Genomic DNA, 20,204 nt, shown 5'->3' with positions numbered 1-20,204 from the left:
ACTGATTCTAATGTGATAATAACAAATGAAACACTGTTGCATGTGTCTCTTTCAAATTATAGAGATCAGCTACTGTTAATTGTTACAACTTTTACATGAATGAGCCTGGAAGAGTTCCTGTTACTACTTTTTAATGCATATCCATTCATGGAGTGGGAGAGGGAAAAGAGAAGATTTCCATACTTCTTTTCCCTGTCGTTTGGCTTCCATTAGCCATGGCCTGCGTTATTATTTTGCTGGCTTGATGGGTATTGATTTTGCTGGGTTGACAACAAATTTGTTGGCCACTGCCTTACACCCAGGAGGGGCTAATTTGTGGCCCTCACGATGTTGTTGAACTCTCAGTTTCCAATGCAGAATGGTTTCATGCTTGTGAAGGTTTAAAAACACAAACATTTCCCCTATTACGATATTATTTAAAGATGCTAGCAAAGCACTGGAAACAAAGTTAAAACTGGAGAGAAACTTAAAACTCTAAATAGGGAACAGAGTTGAAAGCAAATGGTTTTTTTCTGTTGCAAGTTGACAATCTATTTCAGCAGGAACAGAATATATCCATGTATCTATCAAAACAATTGTTTTTTATTTGAAGCTCAGAGGAGCTGAAGTTGTGTTCATCTTTTGCATATTTTCGATGCAGAATTAAATAAACACAACTAGGCAGACCTATGCATGTTTTACCAACAAGATTAATGTCCCTGCATTGTCTCCATTATATGCTGTTTTCCTTAACATTTCCTTTAAAAAACAATTATTATACATAATTGACTAATACTGCTATATTACCAACAGCTGGTAGTCCAGAATAGGCTCCAGTCTTTGCCTTCGTCTCCTCCTTGTGGTTATATTTGTTACAACGTACAAAAGCTTACTTCCTCAGCTGGTGGCAAAATGCGGTTCGTTTGCCGCAGGAAAAGATAGCTGGGCTAGCTGCTGTGCACCTGGAATTGTAATCTGAAAGTGTCCAGGCTCTAATACGTAAATCAGGGGCAGCTAATGCTTTTTGGGCTGGGAATAATCACCCTTGACCCATTCCCTGGGGGCTGCATACCAGTTATGTGGCTACTTGCACACAGCATCCCCTTCAGATGACCCATGCACATCAGCTGAGGGGGGTGTTGTCTCTGTGCTCATCAAATGATCTAATTCTGATGACCAGGGAGGAAGTAATTTGCAGGACACTTGCCCACTTCCCACAATGGGGGTGGTTGTGGTGATCTTTTGGGACCAGGTCAGGTTCCAAACTAGGGGTTAACCACCTGCTAGTATTGTATTGAACCTCTACATTTTGTCATTTTCAACTGTATTCCTTTTTTCATATAATGAATGGTTGCCATTTAAGCACATTGCTATTATTATGCTTGCTCACTGTCAGGAACCCGACAGGATGTGTCGTGTGTTTTTAAAGATACCATGCACCTAGGTTGTTGTCCATCTATATATGACCTTCTTCCACACTCATCATGGCTCTCAATATATATTTCGGCTTTTCTATAGAGTGAACATACAGGCAAGGACACGTTCTACAACTACATGAAGAAATGCATGCCTGTAGACTATGGCCAGCATATGCATGAATAGGACGTCCTAAATTAATAGGGTTCCTGTTTGTGTCAAGCCTTATTTAGATGCATGTTGCTGATGTACTTTAAAGCTCCTATGGCAGCAGGCAGAGCATGTACCAGCTTAATGCTTTCAAAGCTTTTCTTACTTAGGTACTATGGAAACTTCTTCCAGTGTTTCTCTTGCAGCCATGGCACTCCAGCTAAAGGGAGATTTCATAACTGGAATGATGATTAAATTTGTAGCCTACTTGTGCCTCTAAAATATGGTTTTGGTTAGTTATCTTTTGTTTTCTCTGAAAAATGATTACTATTAAATCATGTGCGGTACATGAGTTTTCTATTTTTAAAAATCTATAAAGAGTATTTTTAAAAGGGTGTGCAACTAGTAATATGCAACATATGAAAATCAGTCACACGAAACTTTTTTTGTTGATATAATGCTAATTCATAAGTAAGAAAACATGTCAAGGGATAGATTTAGGGTAACATAAATAATTAGTCAGACTTCTGAAGCCCCAGATCACCAGCTGATACTCCTGTACATTATTGCAAGTTAAATTCAAGTAAGCATAAACAGGATTACAGCTTTATTGTCAAGAACAAAAGTTTAGAAAGCTCAGGTTTTGTCCAATTTCATTTATTGCTATGTTGGAAAGTTCTTTGATTCAGTGAAATCTTCTGCTAGTACAACAAAAAGAAGGCATTTTTCTGACAATACAGTGGTACCTCGGTTTAAGAACAGTTCTGTTTACGAACGATTCTGTTTATGAACTATGCAAAACCGAAAGTAGTGTCCCAGTTTGCGAACTTTACCTTGGTCTAAGAATGGAATCCAAACGGTGGAAGGGCACCAGCGGCAGGAAGCCTCATTAGGGAAAACGCGCCTCGGTTTAAGAATGGATTGTTCATAAACCGAGGTACCACTGTACTCCCCTTACCATGCTGTTCCAAATGGTCCTCCATCCCTCTGAAACAGATTTTAATAGGCTTTAAATGGCAGAGGGAATTGGCAAAATTTGCCTTTCTTGTTGAAGAGAGCCTCCACAGAATCAAAGAGCTTTCCATTAGCATTTGAGTCCCCAATGCCTTCAGCCCCTCATTAAGAAATGTCAACCAATGTTGTGAGGTGCTGAGAAACCAAGCTTTCAGACTATGGTTAGGGCTGTTGCTTCATCGCAAGAGCTGCTGCTATATGCAAAACAGAATAAGCTTATGAAGCTTAGGTGTTGACAAGATTAAAAATGGGAGCAGAGAAGGAGCTCTAATCCATGGTTACCTTCTGTATATGTCTGGAAATGGAAACCACATGTGAGTTTTTAAGTACAGTGGTACCTCGGGTTACATATGCTTCATGTTACATACGCTTCAGGTTACAGACTCCGCTAACTCAGAAATAGTGCTTCAGGTTAAGAACTTTGCTTCAGGATGAGAACAGAAATCGGGCTCCAGCGGTGCGGCAGCAGCAGGAGGCCCCATTAGCTAAAGTGGTGCTTCAGGTTAAGAACAGTTTCAGGTTAAGAACGGACCTCCAGAATGAATTAAGTACTTAACCCGAGGTACCACTGTACTGATTAGCAAAAATCATGGCTTAGGAATTAAGCCTTACTGTTTTCTATATCAGACAGTGAATTATACACAAAGTATCAACTGACGAGGTTCAGCATAACAAACTTTTCAAATTTTCGAAATGCACAATGAAGTAGAATAAGTAATCTGCATTTTATTACAAACAAAATCTTCACAAGCATTATCTAATATGCAGAAATAGTGATATAGGAGACATTCATATGAACCTGAATTCAAAAATTGTAACTAAGTTTTTATAGTTTGAAATTTTATGTATAGAGCTTACTCTTTAAAAGATGCTGAGAAAAAATGTGCTAAAATTAACTGTGCTGAAAGAATTAACATTCCTTAATAAGCAAAATCTTAACAGTAATTTTCCATGCTGATAGTGATGACCTCCTGGTCCAATTCCAGTCTAACAAGTATGATGTAAGCATATTGTATTAAAGCAAAGTTACACCAAGAAGTTAGTTTTACAGTTCCATTCCTGTAAAGTTAGGGTGTATTTAGAGAAGTCTAACAGTCTTCCCAGTCACAGTCAAGAAGTCGTCATCAGCCAATGCATGCAGTGCTTCTTCAAACATTTCTTTAGTGACAGCCTTAAAAGAAAAAAGTAAATACTGACATTAAGATACAAATACTATGTACAACAACCCAGACTGTAGGGATTGTATTATTTTTGCACACCTTGAAGCCATTATACTTCAACAATGAAATAAGAAATAAAATATTAAGTTCCAGTGTGAATCTAAAATCTATTAGTGGTTTTCAAACTGTGCTTGCGCATCCAGGAGTTTCTTGGGAGCTTATTAAGGGGCTCTCAGGGAGATGATGAGTAAATGCAGCGAAACATCCTGGAAAGACAGATTTTCTGTCACTACTGAGCCCCATCTGCAACATGCAGCTGAAGGGGAAACACTGAAGATGCTTTTGCCACATCCTCAGTTCATGCATGGCAACTGTGAGGCCTAATTGCTCATCAATGCCATGCATGAACCAAGCATGAGCCCTCAAATAGGCCACTACGTTCTGCAACGTACTAGGGTTCTGTGGCAGATGAGCGAGATGATACTCCATGTTTTGGAACAATTGAGATTTTTCAATATTTTTAACAGTCAGTAACAAGAAATCTTGGTGCTGGAGGAGACTCTTGAGAGTCCCATGGACTGCAAGAAGATCAAACGTATCCATTCTGAAGGAAATCAGCCCTGAGTGCTCACTGGAAGGACAGATCGTGAAGCTGATCTTTGGCCACCTCATGAGAAGAGAAGACTCCCTGGAAAAGACCCTGATGTTGGGAAAGATGGAGGGCACAAGGAGAAGGGGACGACAGAGGACGAGATGGTTGGACTGTGTTCTCGAAGCTACAAACATGAGTCTGACCAAACTGCGGGAGGCAGTGGAAGACAGGAGTGCCTGGCGTGCTCTGGTCCATGGGGTCATGAAGAGTTGGACACGACTAAACGACTAAACAACAACAACAACAAATCTAAATAAATGATTATGACAAAATGTGGAAAAGATCACCCCTTTAGGTGGTAGACAACCCTGAGGAAGAAAAGTACAGTAGACCAATGACCATGGTTTAGTTTCAAGTACCTTTAGGATTATTGCAAATCCAATCCAGTTTTGAGTCAGATTAGTAGGAAGATAATGGGGAAAATAAGAGGTGGAAGGGAAGATTGTGCCTGTACTAAGTGCCATGTAACTAACTCATTTAGAGGATCAGGCTTGAGTGCAATAAGGCAGTGCAGCAACGACTAAAGAGCCTTCATGTTGTTCAATCCTGAAACTTCATCAATACACTTCCCTGCCTAATCACAACAAACAAAATTATACCTAATGAACAACTCATGGTACAGCGTTGGAAAACCCAGAGGAGGAATTCAGGGTGGGGAAGGAGACATTCCTTAGATATTTTGTACTTGTGAAAGTGAATAGAACAAACACAGCATGCAAGCCTTACAATAAACTTACTGTTTCAGATTGCGCGCGGAGATCCTCAAAGAGCTGTTGATATTTTAGAGCTGGTGTTTTACCCTTAGACTGAATAACCTTCTTCAAAGCCTGAGCCAGTTCTTCTTTGCGTTTACGGGCAGTGGCACTCATCCCTTAAAAAAGAAACAAACAGAAAGAGTCACAATGTTTTCCCCACAATATAAGAAATCATTTGAATGACCTCTTTAAAAGAAGTCTTCCAAGGCTACAAATCAGATCCCCCCCCCCCCATAGATTGTATCAGCAAGTTTCAGGCTGATCACGCTGCAGCATTATTCAAGCCAGAAATTAATGAGATTGATTCGTTTTTAGCTATAGACCTGTGGTAAGAATAGATATGTCCACAATTCCAGTCCTTGGATCCGTAGCGGACTGTTTCAGAGCTTCACGGTGAAGACGCTTTGCTTCTTCAACATCCACTGTCTCTACTTTCTTAGAAAATCGTACTTTAGCATGCGCTTCCGCCAGACGAATCAAAGATTCCAGCTGCCGAGGATATGCAGAAACCATTCCTCTACAACTTCCAATCTTCCTCATATCCACATATGCCTAGCATGAGGAGAAAATGAAAAGTACACTGTAAATATGTTTTCAAGGATTGTTAAATCTAAGAATGTTACTTAGGTAGGCAGATATGTGCAGCCATCACTAAGGGCATTTTGAGAAGGGAACTTTTTTTTAAAAAAAAATCCAACCACTATTTGGGTTAAATGTTGGAACTTTTTTTTAAAGTAGTCATATTTTTAGTTTTAACCTGTACTTACTTCAATGAGAGCTTGACTTGCTTCTTCGCTTAGTCTTGGGTTAACATAACTACGAGCATAAGCAATATAATCCCTTAAAACTGCCATATCCATGTGCTCTTCTTCCACCTGCTCTTCAGTTTGGTAGTATAATGCAACCAAGTGATGAGCCAAACGTCTGTCATACGCTTCATCTCGAGGGTCCAGCATTAGGAAAATGAGATCAAACCTATGTATAATAACAATAAGAACAACAACAACAATAAGGCTGCTGCTACATGAACAACTGCTGCACCATTGAAACTGTTGCCTCATGGATATAATTAAGTTGTCATAAACTGACACTGTTGTTAATATCAGCCATAGATGGTGGTATATTCAGGCTCTAACACAACTACCATTTCTGGAAAGCAAACTATATGTTTTCTATTAAGTCTCTGCCCCACAATGTGTAAATTAATCGCATGGAACCCTGCTCATTCTGTGGACCAAGGGAAAAGCCTCAAGTTGTCAGCTAACACTGGCAGCCTACATAGGCTTCCATGAATACATACACAAAGAGGCATCAGTGGATTCCAATGCCAATTCAATTAAAAAAAAATAGTCTTGCACTGCAGCACACAAAAAGTTTAAAATATTTATGAGGCAGTGAAAAAGGTTCTGATATTTGTGTTCCAAAACCCGCACAATATGGAAGTTGGCGACTTCATGGTAAGTTTCCAAATAGGACTATTTCAGGCACAGCTAACACACAGCAATAAAACGTCTCAAGGGATACCTAGATAGCAGTGTATGGGGAAGCTGGATGTTTTCGATGGTTGTTTTCTTTGGATTCCACTGGGATTCTATTGGATTAGCAGCAGCCAGAATAGAGGTACGAGCATTCAGTTGGCAAATAATTCCAGCCTGTCAGGAGGTAAGGATTTGAAATTCATTTACAACTCAATTCATTTACGTGCAGGCTGTAGTCATGAGTGCAAATATTAAACTGCGCTGTGAGATTCGATCCCTTTATGAGATTTTTTTTAAAGTGAGATTTTCTGAACCTTACTAAGCCTGTTATAGAGCGCTCTCTCTCTCTCTCTCTCTGTGTGCATATGTGATGTCATTTTGGCTTCGTAAACATAAGCGTTCACATATAAACATGAACTACAATGATGCAAATGCCAATATCAGAATCTCCCATAGATCAAAAGAAAAGGATTTATTTGGGGGAAAGTCTTTACCTTGGCAATTGACAATGTTTGTTGTTCCATGACTTCATGAAGCATCGACCTTGTACTTTCGTTCATTTTATCAAACTCATCAATACAGCAAATGCCATTGTCACTGAGGACCAAGGCTCCAGTCTGCAGAACCAGCTGTTTTGTTTCGGGATCCTTCATCACATAAGCCGTAAGGCCAACTGCACTGGAGCCTTTCCCAGATGTATACTGGCCTCTTGGAACCAGGTTATAGACATACTGAAGCAACTGGGACTTGCTGGTACCAGGATCTCCACAAAGGAGAATGTTGATCTCAGCACGAAAATTGCCTCGGCCAGTGTGGCTGAAATCTTTCCTTGATCCTCCAAACAGCTGAAGAAGAATGCCCTGCAAAAGGAGGAGTTTGAATGATCACAGCTGCTTTTCTTAAAATAGGGAAATCCAATTTGTGAATATGCTGTTTGCACAGGCCTGATTCAAGGACTACTCACGAGGAACTGGATGCCCTTTAGGTAACGCCACTGCTATGTGGAAGCAGCATTTCTGTCCGTGTTAGAAACTGAGATGTGAAAGCCAGGAGCTAAATGGCACCTTAAACTTTGGTTATGGGCACAACAACAGAATGTCTAGGCGTGCCTTTTCTTTATAAGAAGAATGCAAAGCTGAAAATGAGTGAACTGCAGCTAAAATATTATGTTCATTTTTCACATGGTCTTGTCCTTCCCCTGCCCACCCCCCCCCATATATTCTAAACAGGGTCTCTGCTCCAGTCTTCAGAGTAGCTAGAAGTGGGGAGGCAGAAAAGAGTCCCCCTTTCCACTCTGCAGTTTTAATCTGAAATCTCAGGCGCAGTACTGTGGCCAGAGCTCAGAAACTGCTTGCGCTAATGAAATTCCCTGTCGCAAAAATGCAGCTAGAACAATGGGAGTTTTGAACACTGATTTCTGCGAGATGTTAGATACATGTCTATATGATGCAGCCACACAGGTGAACATGATGACATGGATCTCTTGCACAAAACTGACAAAGCTTCACAGAAGCTCCCACAAAGCTGCAGACAAACACACATGTGCAGAAGAACCAGTCCAGATTTTCAGACCTAGCAAACTAAAATCTTCTTTTTCCAATCAACACTGAAACACACTACAAATTGTAATTAATCTTCACAATGCAAGAAATCTTGTTCTTTTTAGTCAATTGCTCATTTCTGACCTGACAGCAAGATAGGCACAAGAGTTAAGGGATTATTCAAAGTCTTACCCTGTTCTGCTTTAAAATCACCTTGTTCTACATTAGCTGCTTCAATTCATTTTTATTTAGCCACCAATTAAATGTCAGCTACAGTGGGAAGTTTTCAATTGGCAGTATAAAAAATAAGGATGTGTGCTTTATGGCAGGTGGGACAACATTACTATCTTTCTTTACAAATTATGGGTTCTATCCAACTAAGTTATATGCAGTGCAGAAATTAATGAACTGAAATTAATGGGCGAAAGTTAGTCATATCCATTAGCTCAATCTTAGTAGAGAAAAAAGGTGATGTCTATATAATTAAAGTATTTGTTTGCATCTATTTCACATATACCCACTGTGTATTCTAAACAATGATGTGCTAAAATATACCAGCTTTAAGTACTTTATGAACTCAAAATAAGAGTAATATTTTCAGAATAAATTACTTTTATGTATTAGTATGTATATATTATATACCAAGACAGGTATGCAAAGTTTGATGTATTTAGTCAGTGAGGCAAATGTATAATTTTAAGTATTCTCTACCTTTTTAATATCTTCATGCTCATAAATACTTGGGGCAAGTGCAGAAGAAAGCCTGTCATAAATATCAGGTTTCCTCGAAAGCTCTTGAAGCATTGTCTCACGCTCCTCTGTAAACATTTTCTGTTCTGTTCCTTCTTCAGTGCCATGCAAGCGTTTTGAATCAGTTTTGCAATAATGAATAACATCAATATGGGTCTTATAGACAGATCTCACACTGCTCATTCTTGGAATGACACGAACAGGGACTGCTCTGTAGATACCTGAACAAACATAAAGCCGTTATTAGATCTCCCAGATTAAAAGGCAACATTCATCTCTTCCCCAAGACACTAACCAGACAAGTTTAGATTTTGGCAGGCTGTGCAGCCCTCATTAAAAGTTACCCAGTGCTAGATTGTATCATTTAACCCTGAACACATGCAAGCCCAATGTGACTCATAATACCTGGTATGTAATTTACAGGACTTTAAAACTGAAAAGCTCAATACAATATTTATATGTACATTAATGCCACTCTAGACTCCTTAGGGAGGAACGCCAGAATATAAATGGAAATAACCATAACATTAATGTTGATAGCTTGACAAGCAGAGCCAATGCTGCATTCTTCCAACTATGCCTGTATCAATAGCTGTCACAAAAAAGTGTAGAAGCTGCTACAGTAAAAGAAAACAGGAAATTCCTCCATACATCCACAATTTCACTGCTTTCTCTCATCTTACTATTATATCTATAGGAGCCAGTATTCTATACTAGGCTCATTTTTACCTAAAGACAAGAAGTGATGCCGAAACATTTCTCTTACCTGTAACATTAACTCTGTCACCTGGCTGAACCTTATCCACTAGATCATTGTGAGCAAAGAGCACAATAGTATATGGTGTCTGACCAGCTGGCATGTCATCTGGAGACTCCTGCAGCTTGATCTGGTAAAAGAACAATCCTTAGTTAAAGTGCAACAATATTTTTAATCATACCGACTGTCTGTTGGAAATACTAGACATAAACTTTCCTAACTATGTATTTGTTCAGGCAATTGATGAGACAAAAACCAGTAAACTATCTTGTTTGTCGAAACTACACGTCTCTTTAGAGAAGGGGTCGGCAACCTAAGGCCCATGGGCCAGTAGTGGCCCACAGGGCTTGTCTATCCGGCCCATGGAGACCCCTGCCACCGCCCTGCTCTTACTGGCACGGCGCAGCGTGGTGACTGACTTCTGGGTTGATGGCGTCTGTGCGCATGCGCTCCTCCGACCTGGATGTGTGCCAGAAATAGCATGTGCGCATGTGTGCGGGACGGAGAAGCGCCCGTGCGCATGAGCACACGCTATTTCAGGCGCACATCTGGGTCAGAGGAGCACCGGAAATAGCATGTGCGCAAGCACACTCCTCTGACCCAGAAGAGCGCACGTGCGCACAAGCTGCAGCCCATCCTCCGACGGACAGAGCGTGGACCGGCCCATCGTTTGGTAAGCTTGCCGACCCCTGCTTTAGAGGATGTACCAGAGCACTGTCTAGTTGAGGCATGCAACTGTGCTTTCTTGGTCTGGGCAAGCAGCAACTGCCCAAAGGAACCTGTTGAATGGTAGACACAACTGTTTGCCCACCTGCCTTTCTGCTAGATTAAAAAGAACCAGAGCATCTCAGTCTTTCTCTCAGGACTCTTCTGGCAACACTGTATCTCCCCTCTATGTAGGATGATGTGGTCCAGTTTCCCAAAGATTAGGGTAGTTAGGTTACAGGTGTGCCCTGCTCCAACTTATTGAGACTAGTCTAATGGATTTTTGGGGTGCATTTGATGAGGTGTCCACAGGGGGTAAATTTAAAGCTATCATACTCTTTGAGTCATAGTAGTCTTTCCAACAAGTGACTTCTGTCTCACCCTCTGTACTATTTTGGTGGAGGCAACACTTGAATATACATTTGTCATTAAGTTGCCACAATATTCTTTGTGGTTTTTGCTGCTGCTCTTTTTTAACATTTAGGTTCATCTCTGTGAAACAAAGAAACAAACAAGGCTAAGCCGTTTCTCAAATGGAGAACCAACCTTTGTTCCAGATGTGGATATAGCTACATGTGACTTAATTAACATGTATCAACTCCCACAAGGAGTTAAAGCAAGGTGGAAGCAATTAGCCTTGAGAAACGAATCCAGCAACTGATATCAGACAATTTTTAAAAAGCACGATCTGTATTAGCAATAGCAACATAACATACTGTAATACACTAGATTTACTAGGAAAATCCATCCTGTAAAATTAACTTCTTATGTAAAGGTAACGGTAAAGGTACCCCTGCCCGTACGGGCCAGTCTTGACAGACTCTGGGGTTGTGCGCCCATCTCACTTAAGAGGCCAGGGGCCAGCGCTGTCCGGAGACACTTCCGGGTCACGTGGCCAGCGTGACATCGCTGCTCTGGCGAGCCAGAGCCACACACGGAAACGCCGTTTACCTTCCCGCTGGTAAGCGGTCCCTATTTATCTACTTGCACCCGGAGGTGCTTTCGAACTGCTAGGTTGGCAGGCGCTGGGACCGAGCAGCGGGAGCGCACCCCACCGCAGGGATTCGAACCGCCGACCTTTCGATCGGCAAGCCCTAGGCGCTGAGGCTTTAACCCACAGCGCCACCTGCGTCCCGGTACTTCTTATGTAGTTATGCATTAATAGAAGGGGTTTAATATGCATGCAGCCTGAGGAAGTGTGCTAGGGCAGTGTTTCCCAACCTTGTGCCTCCAGCTGTTTTTGAACTACAACTCCCATCATCCCTGACTAGCAAGACCAGTGGCAAGGGATGATGGGAATTGTAGTCCAAAAACAGCTGGAGGCACAAGGTTGGGAAACACTGTGCTAGGCAACTGCAAAATTTCTAGCTGGCTAGTAATGAAAACCATAGGAACTATTTTAATATTTTTGCAAAATATACATGTAACCATTTATTGAGGAAAATTTAACACATCAGAACATTTCAACCTAATAATTTAATAAAAGAACATACCATCTGTTTATCCGAGAACATTGAGCGGTTGTGAACCAATGCCATACTATGCGTGGTGTTACAGTTCTTGCATGCTGATGGTTCGGCAATCCTACCGCGATCGATTTCTACTCTTGCTGTGAAAGCACACACTTGGCACTTGAAGAAAGCTTCTTGCATTTCTGGAATTAACTGGGAGCTCCTGATTACCATGCCATTTATAGTGATAAGCTGGTCAATGTCTAATATTAAAAGAGAAGAAGAAAAACCAAATCATGTTTTATCAATATACCATATTTTTCGCGTCATAAGACGCACCTGACCATAAGACGCACCTAGTTTTTAGAGGGGGAATGCAAGGGGGGGGGGTTTCTTTAAAGGGAGCGCTGAGCAGAGCTTCCCTCCTGCATTTGCTCCATAAGACACACACACATTTCCCCTTACTTTTTAGGAGGGAAAAAGTGTGTCTTATGGAGCGAAAAATACGGTAACTAAGAAATGCATAAATCGTTAAAGAGCTATTAGCATAAAATGGCTACCTGGCATCACATAAGTCAACAATTCTAAAGAGAAAAAATGTGTGGTATGCATTATGGAATTACATGTTTATGTGAGGAATGCAAGTTCTTCCATTTCAGTCATTTGCTACTAAATTAGGGCGGACTGAGATGCATTTACTAGTTCTTGATTTTTTTCTGAAGCAGACGGAGGTATTGACCAGTATAAGACCACATAATATTGGGACTCAGGTGCAGTGCGACTCAAAGACGACCATCCTTCCAGCATTTATTTGCCCAAGACCAAGCAGTTTATGTAACAGTTTGAAGAACCCTTACCTTCTGGGTTCAGGCTCCTCATGCTTCTGGTTTTTACAGCATTATATGGTCTCACTTGAATCTGATGCTCCAATACTGAATCAGGGTAGCGGTCAAAGAAAATTTCATTAGCAGCCATATCAAATGTTGGAATAACTTCCTGTACAAAGGAGACAAATATGAACCGTAAGTATACATCAATACTTGCTTCCATACCTGCACAAAACATTATGAAAACAAAGGGTGGAATCTAACACAGCACTAAGGCAATTGTTCCAGGATTTCTGCTTGTGCAGAAATATTCTCCCCTTCTCATCCTCCTGCATGCCCCCTAAATCTGTCTTGGGGTTTCACTAACCCTCTGGGGCAGATTTCTGGAGGGCATGAGTAGGTGGAAGACAGTGAGTGAAGTCCTGTTGCGCAAGTGTAAGTCCTTACACTGACAGAACTCATTAGCAGAATACAGCCCAGACTTTCTAAGCCTATTGACTGCTAAATAACAACAGCACTGGCTTTACTAATGATTACAGTGTTTAATGTCTGTTAAGAATAGAAGCTTGTGTCCAAGGCCAGGGTCTTCTTTTTGTGTTGTGCCAAACTGTTGTCATTTCTTAAAAATGTAGATGCCTGAATCCAAAGAACAAAACAATTAGCTCTACGTATCCAAGAAAGCTTTGAATTTGTTTTTCAGACAGTAACACTTCATGTTGCATTGCTAATTTCTTTCAAAATAAGGGGAGTTACTTATTAGAATTGTGAACTGAGCAATTTTATATGGCAGCAATATTCAAATTTCCTTAGATCATAATACCATTCTGCAGATCTGAAATAACTAAATTAACTAATACAAAATTAGGCACATTGAACTTTAACTTTTGGCTCTCACAGTTCTTGCACTGAAGAGCCTATTGAAAACATTTGCCTTACCTGAGGATAGCACATCAGTTGTCTGTAAAGATTTTCATCGAATGTTTTCAGATGGTCACAGTTTACATTCAGAAATGGCTCCCCAATCAAGCTGATCTGGAAGATATTTAGCCACGCGTTAATAAATAAGCATTTACATCTAAAAATGCAAGCCAGGTTTAAACAATACTGCCATAACATACCTCTTCCAGTCGCTGTAGATACAGAGGCTCATTAAGGTCCAAGCCAATATTTTCTTCTTCTTTGGCTGTTGGATCAATAAAACGCTGAAGAAATCTCTGAATGTTAAAAGAACAAGACAATAATACAATTTCAGTCTCCATTAGAACTATGGCAGGCATAAATAAAATGCTATTAATTTTCACACACAAGTTATTCCTCCATGAATGATATTGATTTTATGTTATCTCAATAGAGTATTACAATTTAACATCACTAGGTGGAAAAATTAGACAAATTGTCTATTGAGAAAAAAAGATTTCCCCAAGAACTGCCAGATATTATTATTCTTGCTCCAGACCTCATCATCTCACACCAAAGTAGAAACATTTAAAAACAAACAAATATATACAAGTGTGTAAACCACTGTCCACTCACCTGAAATTTTTCTTTGCATGAGGCCACATTGACATCTGTTCCCCATATCACTAGCTTTTGTCCAAGAGACTGTTCACTAGCCACTGCGTCTTCTGCTGTAGGCTAAGTACAAGAGTAACCTATCAATATTATATTTAAGGCCACAATCTATGCTTGGTTATCAGATAAAAAGTTCTACTGAATTCAATGAGTGAAACTTCCTTTGAGTAAATATACAGATGACTGAAATGTCACTTGCAAAATCTGAAATACCTACCACATCAGAATGCAGATCTACTTGCCTAGCCTTCCGGACAGAGCCAAGATCAGGCCTCTGTCGCACTGGAGTTCCTCGCACACCACTCCTTGGGGTTCCTTCTATTCTAGAACTGGGTGTGCCATAGGTAAGTGGTGAACTAATATCAAAGTCCATTGGAACTGTATCAAATAAAATGTGATTGTTTTAGAAATATGTTAATGCATTTGTGACAGAAGCTTGCACTTTTCCCCAGCAGAAGACAGGTGTTTACAGAATTATGCAAAGTAGCTTTAAAACTAGTATACTGCAATACCTGGCACATTTGCTCCCAAAGTGGATGAATCTCATCCAACTCAAGACTATTTGTTAAGTGTTAATAAAATTACTTGGGTAGCTTGAGCATTGCTAGAGGTGGGCAGAAACATCTCAAATGATCTCTTGGAATTAAGAGTAAAAATACCACAGGATAATTTTGGGGGAGATACTGAACTGCAATATTATTTCAAGTCTGTTAGGCATCAGAGATACCAAATGACAAATTATCACAATCTGTCCACAGAGGTTTAATAATACTGTCATCTGAATCTACTCCAAGTCTGGTAACACATGGAAATTAAAATAGACACACTAGTTCAGTGGGGGCCAGTGTTGTGACCTCCAGATACTTTGGACTCTACCTCCCATCAATGCTAGCCAGCATAGGCAATGCTCACAGTTGGGAGTTGTAGTCCACAACATCTGGAGGGCACCACATTGGGAACCTCTGCACTGGCTGATCAGCAGCATTGTAGACACTGTGTCTACAATTTACTTACAATATTGATAAGATAAAAATGAGCAGTTTGATACTATTGCCAACTGCCCTGTCCAAAGTCAAAGATACCTGAATTTTGGAATTGTGGTGGACTGGAAAACAGAGCATCTTGAACATTTGGGCTTTGTGAGTCAATTGGTGGAGAAGTGGGCATTGGTTGTAAGTCTCCTGTAGAGTCTTCTGTGTGACGTCGTTGCGAAGGCGGAGACTGTACATCTTCAGAAAGAGCTGTAACAAAGCGAAAGTTTGAACCTTTGCCTACGCTGTTGTACATATCTCATTTTTCAAACTAATAAGCAACAGATTCCCTCTCCCCACCCTCAAAACAAAAACAATGCACATGTTCAGATTCAATCTTGATTAACTTCACTATCACAACAGGGTCTTGGATTAAGTCTTTGTTCAGACAGTCATTTGGCACCAGCTAGTGTCACACAGGTGGGACGCAGGTGGCGCTGTGGGTTAAAGCCTCAGCGCCTAGGGCTTGCCGATCGAAAGGTCGGCGGTTCAAATCCCTGCGGCGGGGTGCGCTCCCGCTGCTCGGTCCCAGCGCCTGCCAACCTAGCAGTTCGAAAGCACCTCTGGGCGCAAGTAGATAAATAGGGACCGCTTACCAGCGGGAAGGTAAACGGCGTTTCCGTGTGCGGCTCTGGCTCGCCAGAGCAGCGATGTCACGCTGGCCACGTGACCCAGAAGTGTCTCCGGACAGCGCTGGCCCCTGGCCTCTTAAGTGAGATGGGCGCACAACCCCAGAGTCTGTCAAGACTGGCCCGTACGGGCAGGGGTACCTTTACCTTTACCTTTTAGTGTCACACAGCTGCTCAAAACTGCACAGGAAAATTCAGAAAAGATGGGGCACTGAACAACAGGCAGTTCCAGGCATTACAACATTTCAAGCAGCAAACACAGAACATGAAGATGTCACACAAGTGCATAGCAGTAGTGTGGAACCACTACACTTTTAAATGTTTTGGACTATAATTCCCATCTTCCCCAACAACTGGCCAGGCCAGAGTCCAATTGGGAGATGGAGTACAACAGTGTAGCAAGGGCCAGAAGACTCCCAATCCCTATGTGCAGGTCTCTTAGAAACAAAAATAAAAAACAGCGTACAGGCACCTGAGAAACCTGCATCAGTGCCTTATTCTTCTCTACGCAGAAGCTGGTTGCATTGGATTTAACAAGGCTTATTCCTAGGCAAGCGTATAACGTGCTGTCACCGGAATCTGCCTTCCCCAGACGAACGTGCACCAAGCGTCTTACACAATCGTTGCGAGAAGCACCGGTGTAACACGGGCTCCCCCCCCCGGTGCAGCATCCTAACCAAGCTGTCCTATGGAGCCCTTTGTAAAATCTAGGAAGAGGAGAGGCGCGCACACGCAACCTCGAATAAATTACAACGCCGGGCAAACATTATTGGTTATTGTATTTTAGTGTTTGGTTGGAAGCCTCCCAGAGTGGCTGGGGAAACCAGCCAGATGGGCGGGGCATAAATAATAAATTATTATTATTATTGTTATTACCACCAAAGGGAACCTGAAAAGAGCAGAAGCCCAGGGGCAGGCGCGGCAGCATGGTGTCTAGTGACTTACGCGTAGCGGGATTGGCGCCGCCATCGGTTGCGGCAGTTCCGCCTCTGCGGCGCTTGCTGCCGCGACGGCTCGGAGTGGACGCCGGTGAGGACATAGCTCAGCGCAATCCTCCTAAGGGCAGGAAGGGCGGCGGGACAAGGAAGCAGCAAAGCCCTGCGAGCGGCTGCTGGCAAACAGCGCGCGCAAGACGATGGCGGCGAAGGCGGCAGCTTCTCTAAGCGCGAGACACAACAGAGGAGGAAGAAAATTTCGCGCCAAAAGGATCACGTGACCTCGAGCGTTCGCGGGCTTTCGCCGCCAATGGGAAGTGGGAAACTCCAACTTTGCACGGGGGGAGGGGGGAGCAAGTGCCGCTCCTTGTACGTTTTCGGCCAAGGGCTTGAACTGAGAGGTGCGGGTGATGATGGAGGAGGAGGAGGAAAGCTTGTCAAACTGACGTAGCTGACGAAAACTACAAGAGGCTTTCCAAACGCTTTTTTCTGCAACGTCGAGGCCCCGTTCTAGAATGGTATCGCTCACGCTTGACAGGCTGCCTCGGCCATTCGGACGGGGATCTATGCTGAGAGGGGCGGGGGTTAACTCTACGTTCCCCGGATTGGTGCTTGCGGGGAAAGCGGCACAACGCTGTTTAAAAGCCGGGAACGCCCTCTCCCCCCTCCCCGGTATCCTGGAGGCAATGATGGTTTCGCCCAACATTTGGCGGCCTCTTTCCTCCCCCCCCCCCGCACCTCCTGCAGCCAATCGCGTCGCCTTTTCTGCCCTACGAAAGAACTGGTTCCTGCCACGGAAGTTTCCTCTCTTTCCCCCCCCCCCCTTCCCGTCGGAGGCGTTGGTTCTGCCCGCTCTCCTCTCTAGTCCGGGGTGAGGGAGAGGGAGACCCGGCGGCGTCCTAGCGGCGCCTCCTTCCTGCCGACCCAGGTGGGCGTGCGGGTACCATGGCCGCCCTGTTCCCAGCCTCTGGCGGGGGGCTGCACGACTGCTTGCTCCAGCTGCACAGCGCCCTGCGGAGCCCGGACCCTGGGAACGCTGCGCTTCACGGCCACATCTTCATCCGCTCCTTGGCGGAGACCTGCGTGACCAGCAGCGGCGACAGCGTCCTGGGTGCGTAGCAGCCTGATGGCTCGGGCGGCGCTGCCCCTTGCTGTGATTTAAGGCGCCGTGTGAGACTTTAACGGGTTTCATGTGAAATAAGCCTTCTTTCCCCTCACGAGTTGCAGTTCCTGACCGGCGGAACTCCCTGCCACCTGAAGTACAAAGGGCCAACACTATCAGTAACCAACTAGCTGTTTGTTCAGTGAGGCTTTTTTGTTAGTGCATAAGTTGACAGCTGTGTTGCCTGGTACTGAATGCATAAATAAGTTCCATTCGGTTTTATGGGTATTATTCCCATTTAAGGCATGCATGAGGTTGCATTCTTACAGAGCTTTGCTTCTCCTATGCATATTTAGTGTGTTCAGTGAGGTTTGCGTCTATTCTAGTAAACATGTTCAAGGTAGCTGTTCAGTCCTAAGCATCCTTACTGAGGCGCAATGGTACAAGTTTGTATGCGTCTACTCAGAACAGAAGAATACCCCTATTGGATTAGACTAAACACCTCTTTGGTCCAGCATTTTGTTTCACAGCAGCCAACCAGGTGCCTGTGAGAAGCCCACAATAGGACAGGAGCACAGTAAGGCCTCAACTTACACGGGGTTGATGTCCCAGGGATCCTGTCTAAAGCCGAAGTGACATATAGTCAAAACACATCGGGTTTCAATGGTGGGTGAGATCGCGAAGTCATTTTCCCCCGAAACCCCACTTCCCACCCACTTTTACTTATTTATTCATGCCTTGCGTGTAAAACTGAATGCATACAAGTTAAATGTGCGTACATTGCAGGCTAACTGTACAGTAGTCCTCACTTGCTGTTAGTACCCCTCCTCCAACACTGAACACAGTAGGACTTACTTGTAGGCAGGCATGCTAACAATTGTTGCAGAACTGAGATACAGACTCAATACTTTTCCAGCTCACACCCTTAGCCTCTACACTCCTGAGTCAAGTGAACTTCACTAATCTATTATTTTACTATATGCACATTAAATTGTGATGCCACTAAAAATTATACACACTGCAAAACAGATGTTTTGGAAGATGTACACTCTTTTCCCCTACAGTAGAGTCTAGCCATGTAAGAAAAAACATCACGATATTAGGTAGACTCACAAATTACTCTTTAACTTGAAATAATATTCACAATACTGCTGCAAGTTTAAAAATCAGGTGTACTGAAATAATAGGTCAGTGCTATATTTTATTGACTCTGTCATTTGTGTCTTGCTGTGTGAAATGTCTTACTTTATATCAAGGAAATAGCACTGTCCTTTCTTCAGAAACCTATACAAACAGAATAATACTTTGAGATATTTCCAATGTTGTCATTTCTTCGCAATGCATACATTATCAAGGATAGTGGGAGAAATGTATTTCCTTTAAATCTGTTTGACACCTCAAGCATTCCTTCTCTACAGGCAAGGATCAATTACTGCCTAATGTTCTTAGTGAGAAACATCATGAGTTGTGACCTACTGTGACTACAGTAGACACTTTGCAGATACAGTAAATTTCATATCCCGGTAGGTGGTCTACTTAGATGGGATTCTGTTGTCTCTTTCAATTCAGTGACATGTTGATGTGTGCAGAGATTCTACAACTAAGCCCTTGAGCTAATTTGTACTTGGAGTAATTGGTATTTTGGTTGTCATTCCATGTTGACAGCCTGAGTACTACTTTTATTTGTATGGTAACCCAGTTCGTACCACATGTTGTATACAGGATGCGGGGGGCGGCAAGATTGTGCTTGTTAGTCCTGATCTTCACATGTTTAAACAGCATTTCATGTCAAGGGGTTAATCATATGTGTTCTAAGACCATATGTTTGGAAAGATACTATTTGCTTTGATTCATACTATTTTCACCCATGTTCCCACAGCTTTGCAGATTTCACTGGTGTTTTCCAAAGAAGATGGGCTACCTGCATTTATCCATAAATCACTGAACAGTGAAGAAGTAAGTTGATAATCGTAGGCTGAAGCATCCTTTGATATCTTAGTAATTACACTTTTATATATTTATTTTTATTTGCCTTATATATTTATTGCCTTCTCCAACAAGGTCTCTTACTGTGTCTTTTGCTGAAAATGCTTTCAATGTCTTGTTTTCAGTTTCGAGAATGCAGAGAAGAAGCATTAAAATTTCTTGTTGCCTTTTTGGAAAAGATTGGCCAAAAAGTTCACCCTTATGCACAAGATATAAAGGTGGGTCAATTAATTAAAATTGCAAATAAAACTAGGTAGTTTAGACAGATAAAATAATGCAGCTAGTATAATAATACATGCAGTATTGTGATCCAT

General features: G+C 42.3%; 2 protein-coding genes across 2 annotated transcripts in view; one reads left to right on the top strand and one right to left on the bottom strand.

Moving 5' to 3' along the window:
* Positions 1 to 3,265: 3,265 nt before the first annotated feature.
* Positions 3,266 to 17,056, bottom strand: MCM4 (minichromosome maintenance complex component 4). Its single transcript, XM_079982594.1, has 16 exons — positions 16,813 to 17,056; positions 15,290 to 15,448; positions 14,425 to 14,585; positions 14,169 to 14,270; positions 13,754 to 13,849; positions 13,572 to 13,667; positions 12,666 to 12,804; positions 11,851 to 12,071; positions 9,662 to 9,782; positions 8,857 to 9,116; positions 7,099 to 7,464; positions 6,651 to 6,778; positions 5,894 to 6,101; positions 5,450 to 5,678; positions 5,109 to 5,242; positions 3,266 to 3,730 (listed from the first exon to the last, which is right to left on the bottom strand). The coding sequence occupies exons 1-16, from the start codon at positions 16,904 to 16,906 to the stop codon at positions 3,638 to 3,640; spliced, it is 2,607 nt and encodes an 868-aa protein (XP_079838720.1). The 5' UTR covers positions 16,907 to 17,056; the 3' UTR covers positions 3,266 to 3,637.
* A 669-nt stretch (positions 17,057 to 17,725) lies between these two features.
* Positions 17,726 to 20,204, top strand: part of PRKDC (protein kinase, DNA-activated, catalytic subunit) — an 84,611-nt gene continuing 82,132 nt past the window's right edge. The window contains exons 1-3 of the mRNA XM_079982597.1: positions 17,726 to 17,913; positions 19,784 to 19,860; positions 20,016 to 20,108. Coding sequence (XP_079838723.1) covers positions 17,748 to 17,913; positions 19,784 to 19,860; positions 20,016 to 20,108 — 336 coding nt within the window. The 5' untranslated portion in view covers positions 17,726 to 17,747. The remainder of the gene's footprint in view (positions 17,914 to 19,783; positions 19,861 to 20,015; positions 20,109 to 20,204) is intronic.

Source organism: Podarcis cretensis, assembly GCF_951804945.1.
Source record: "Podarcis cretensis genome assembly, chromosome: 7".
NCBI classification, from domain to species: Eukaryota; Metazoa; Chordata; class Lepidosauria; order Squamata; family Lacertidae; genus Podarcis; species Podarcis cretensis.
This window is presented reverse-complemented; position numbering and strand designations above follow the sequence as displayed.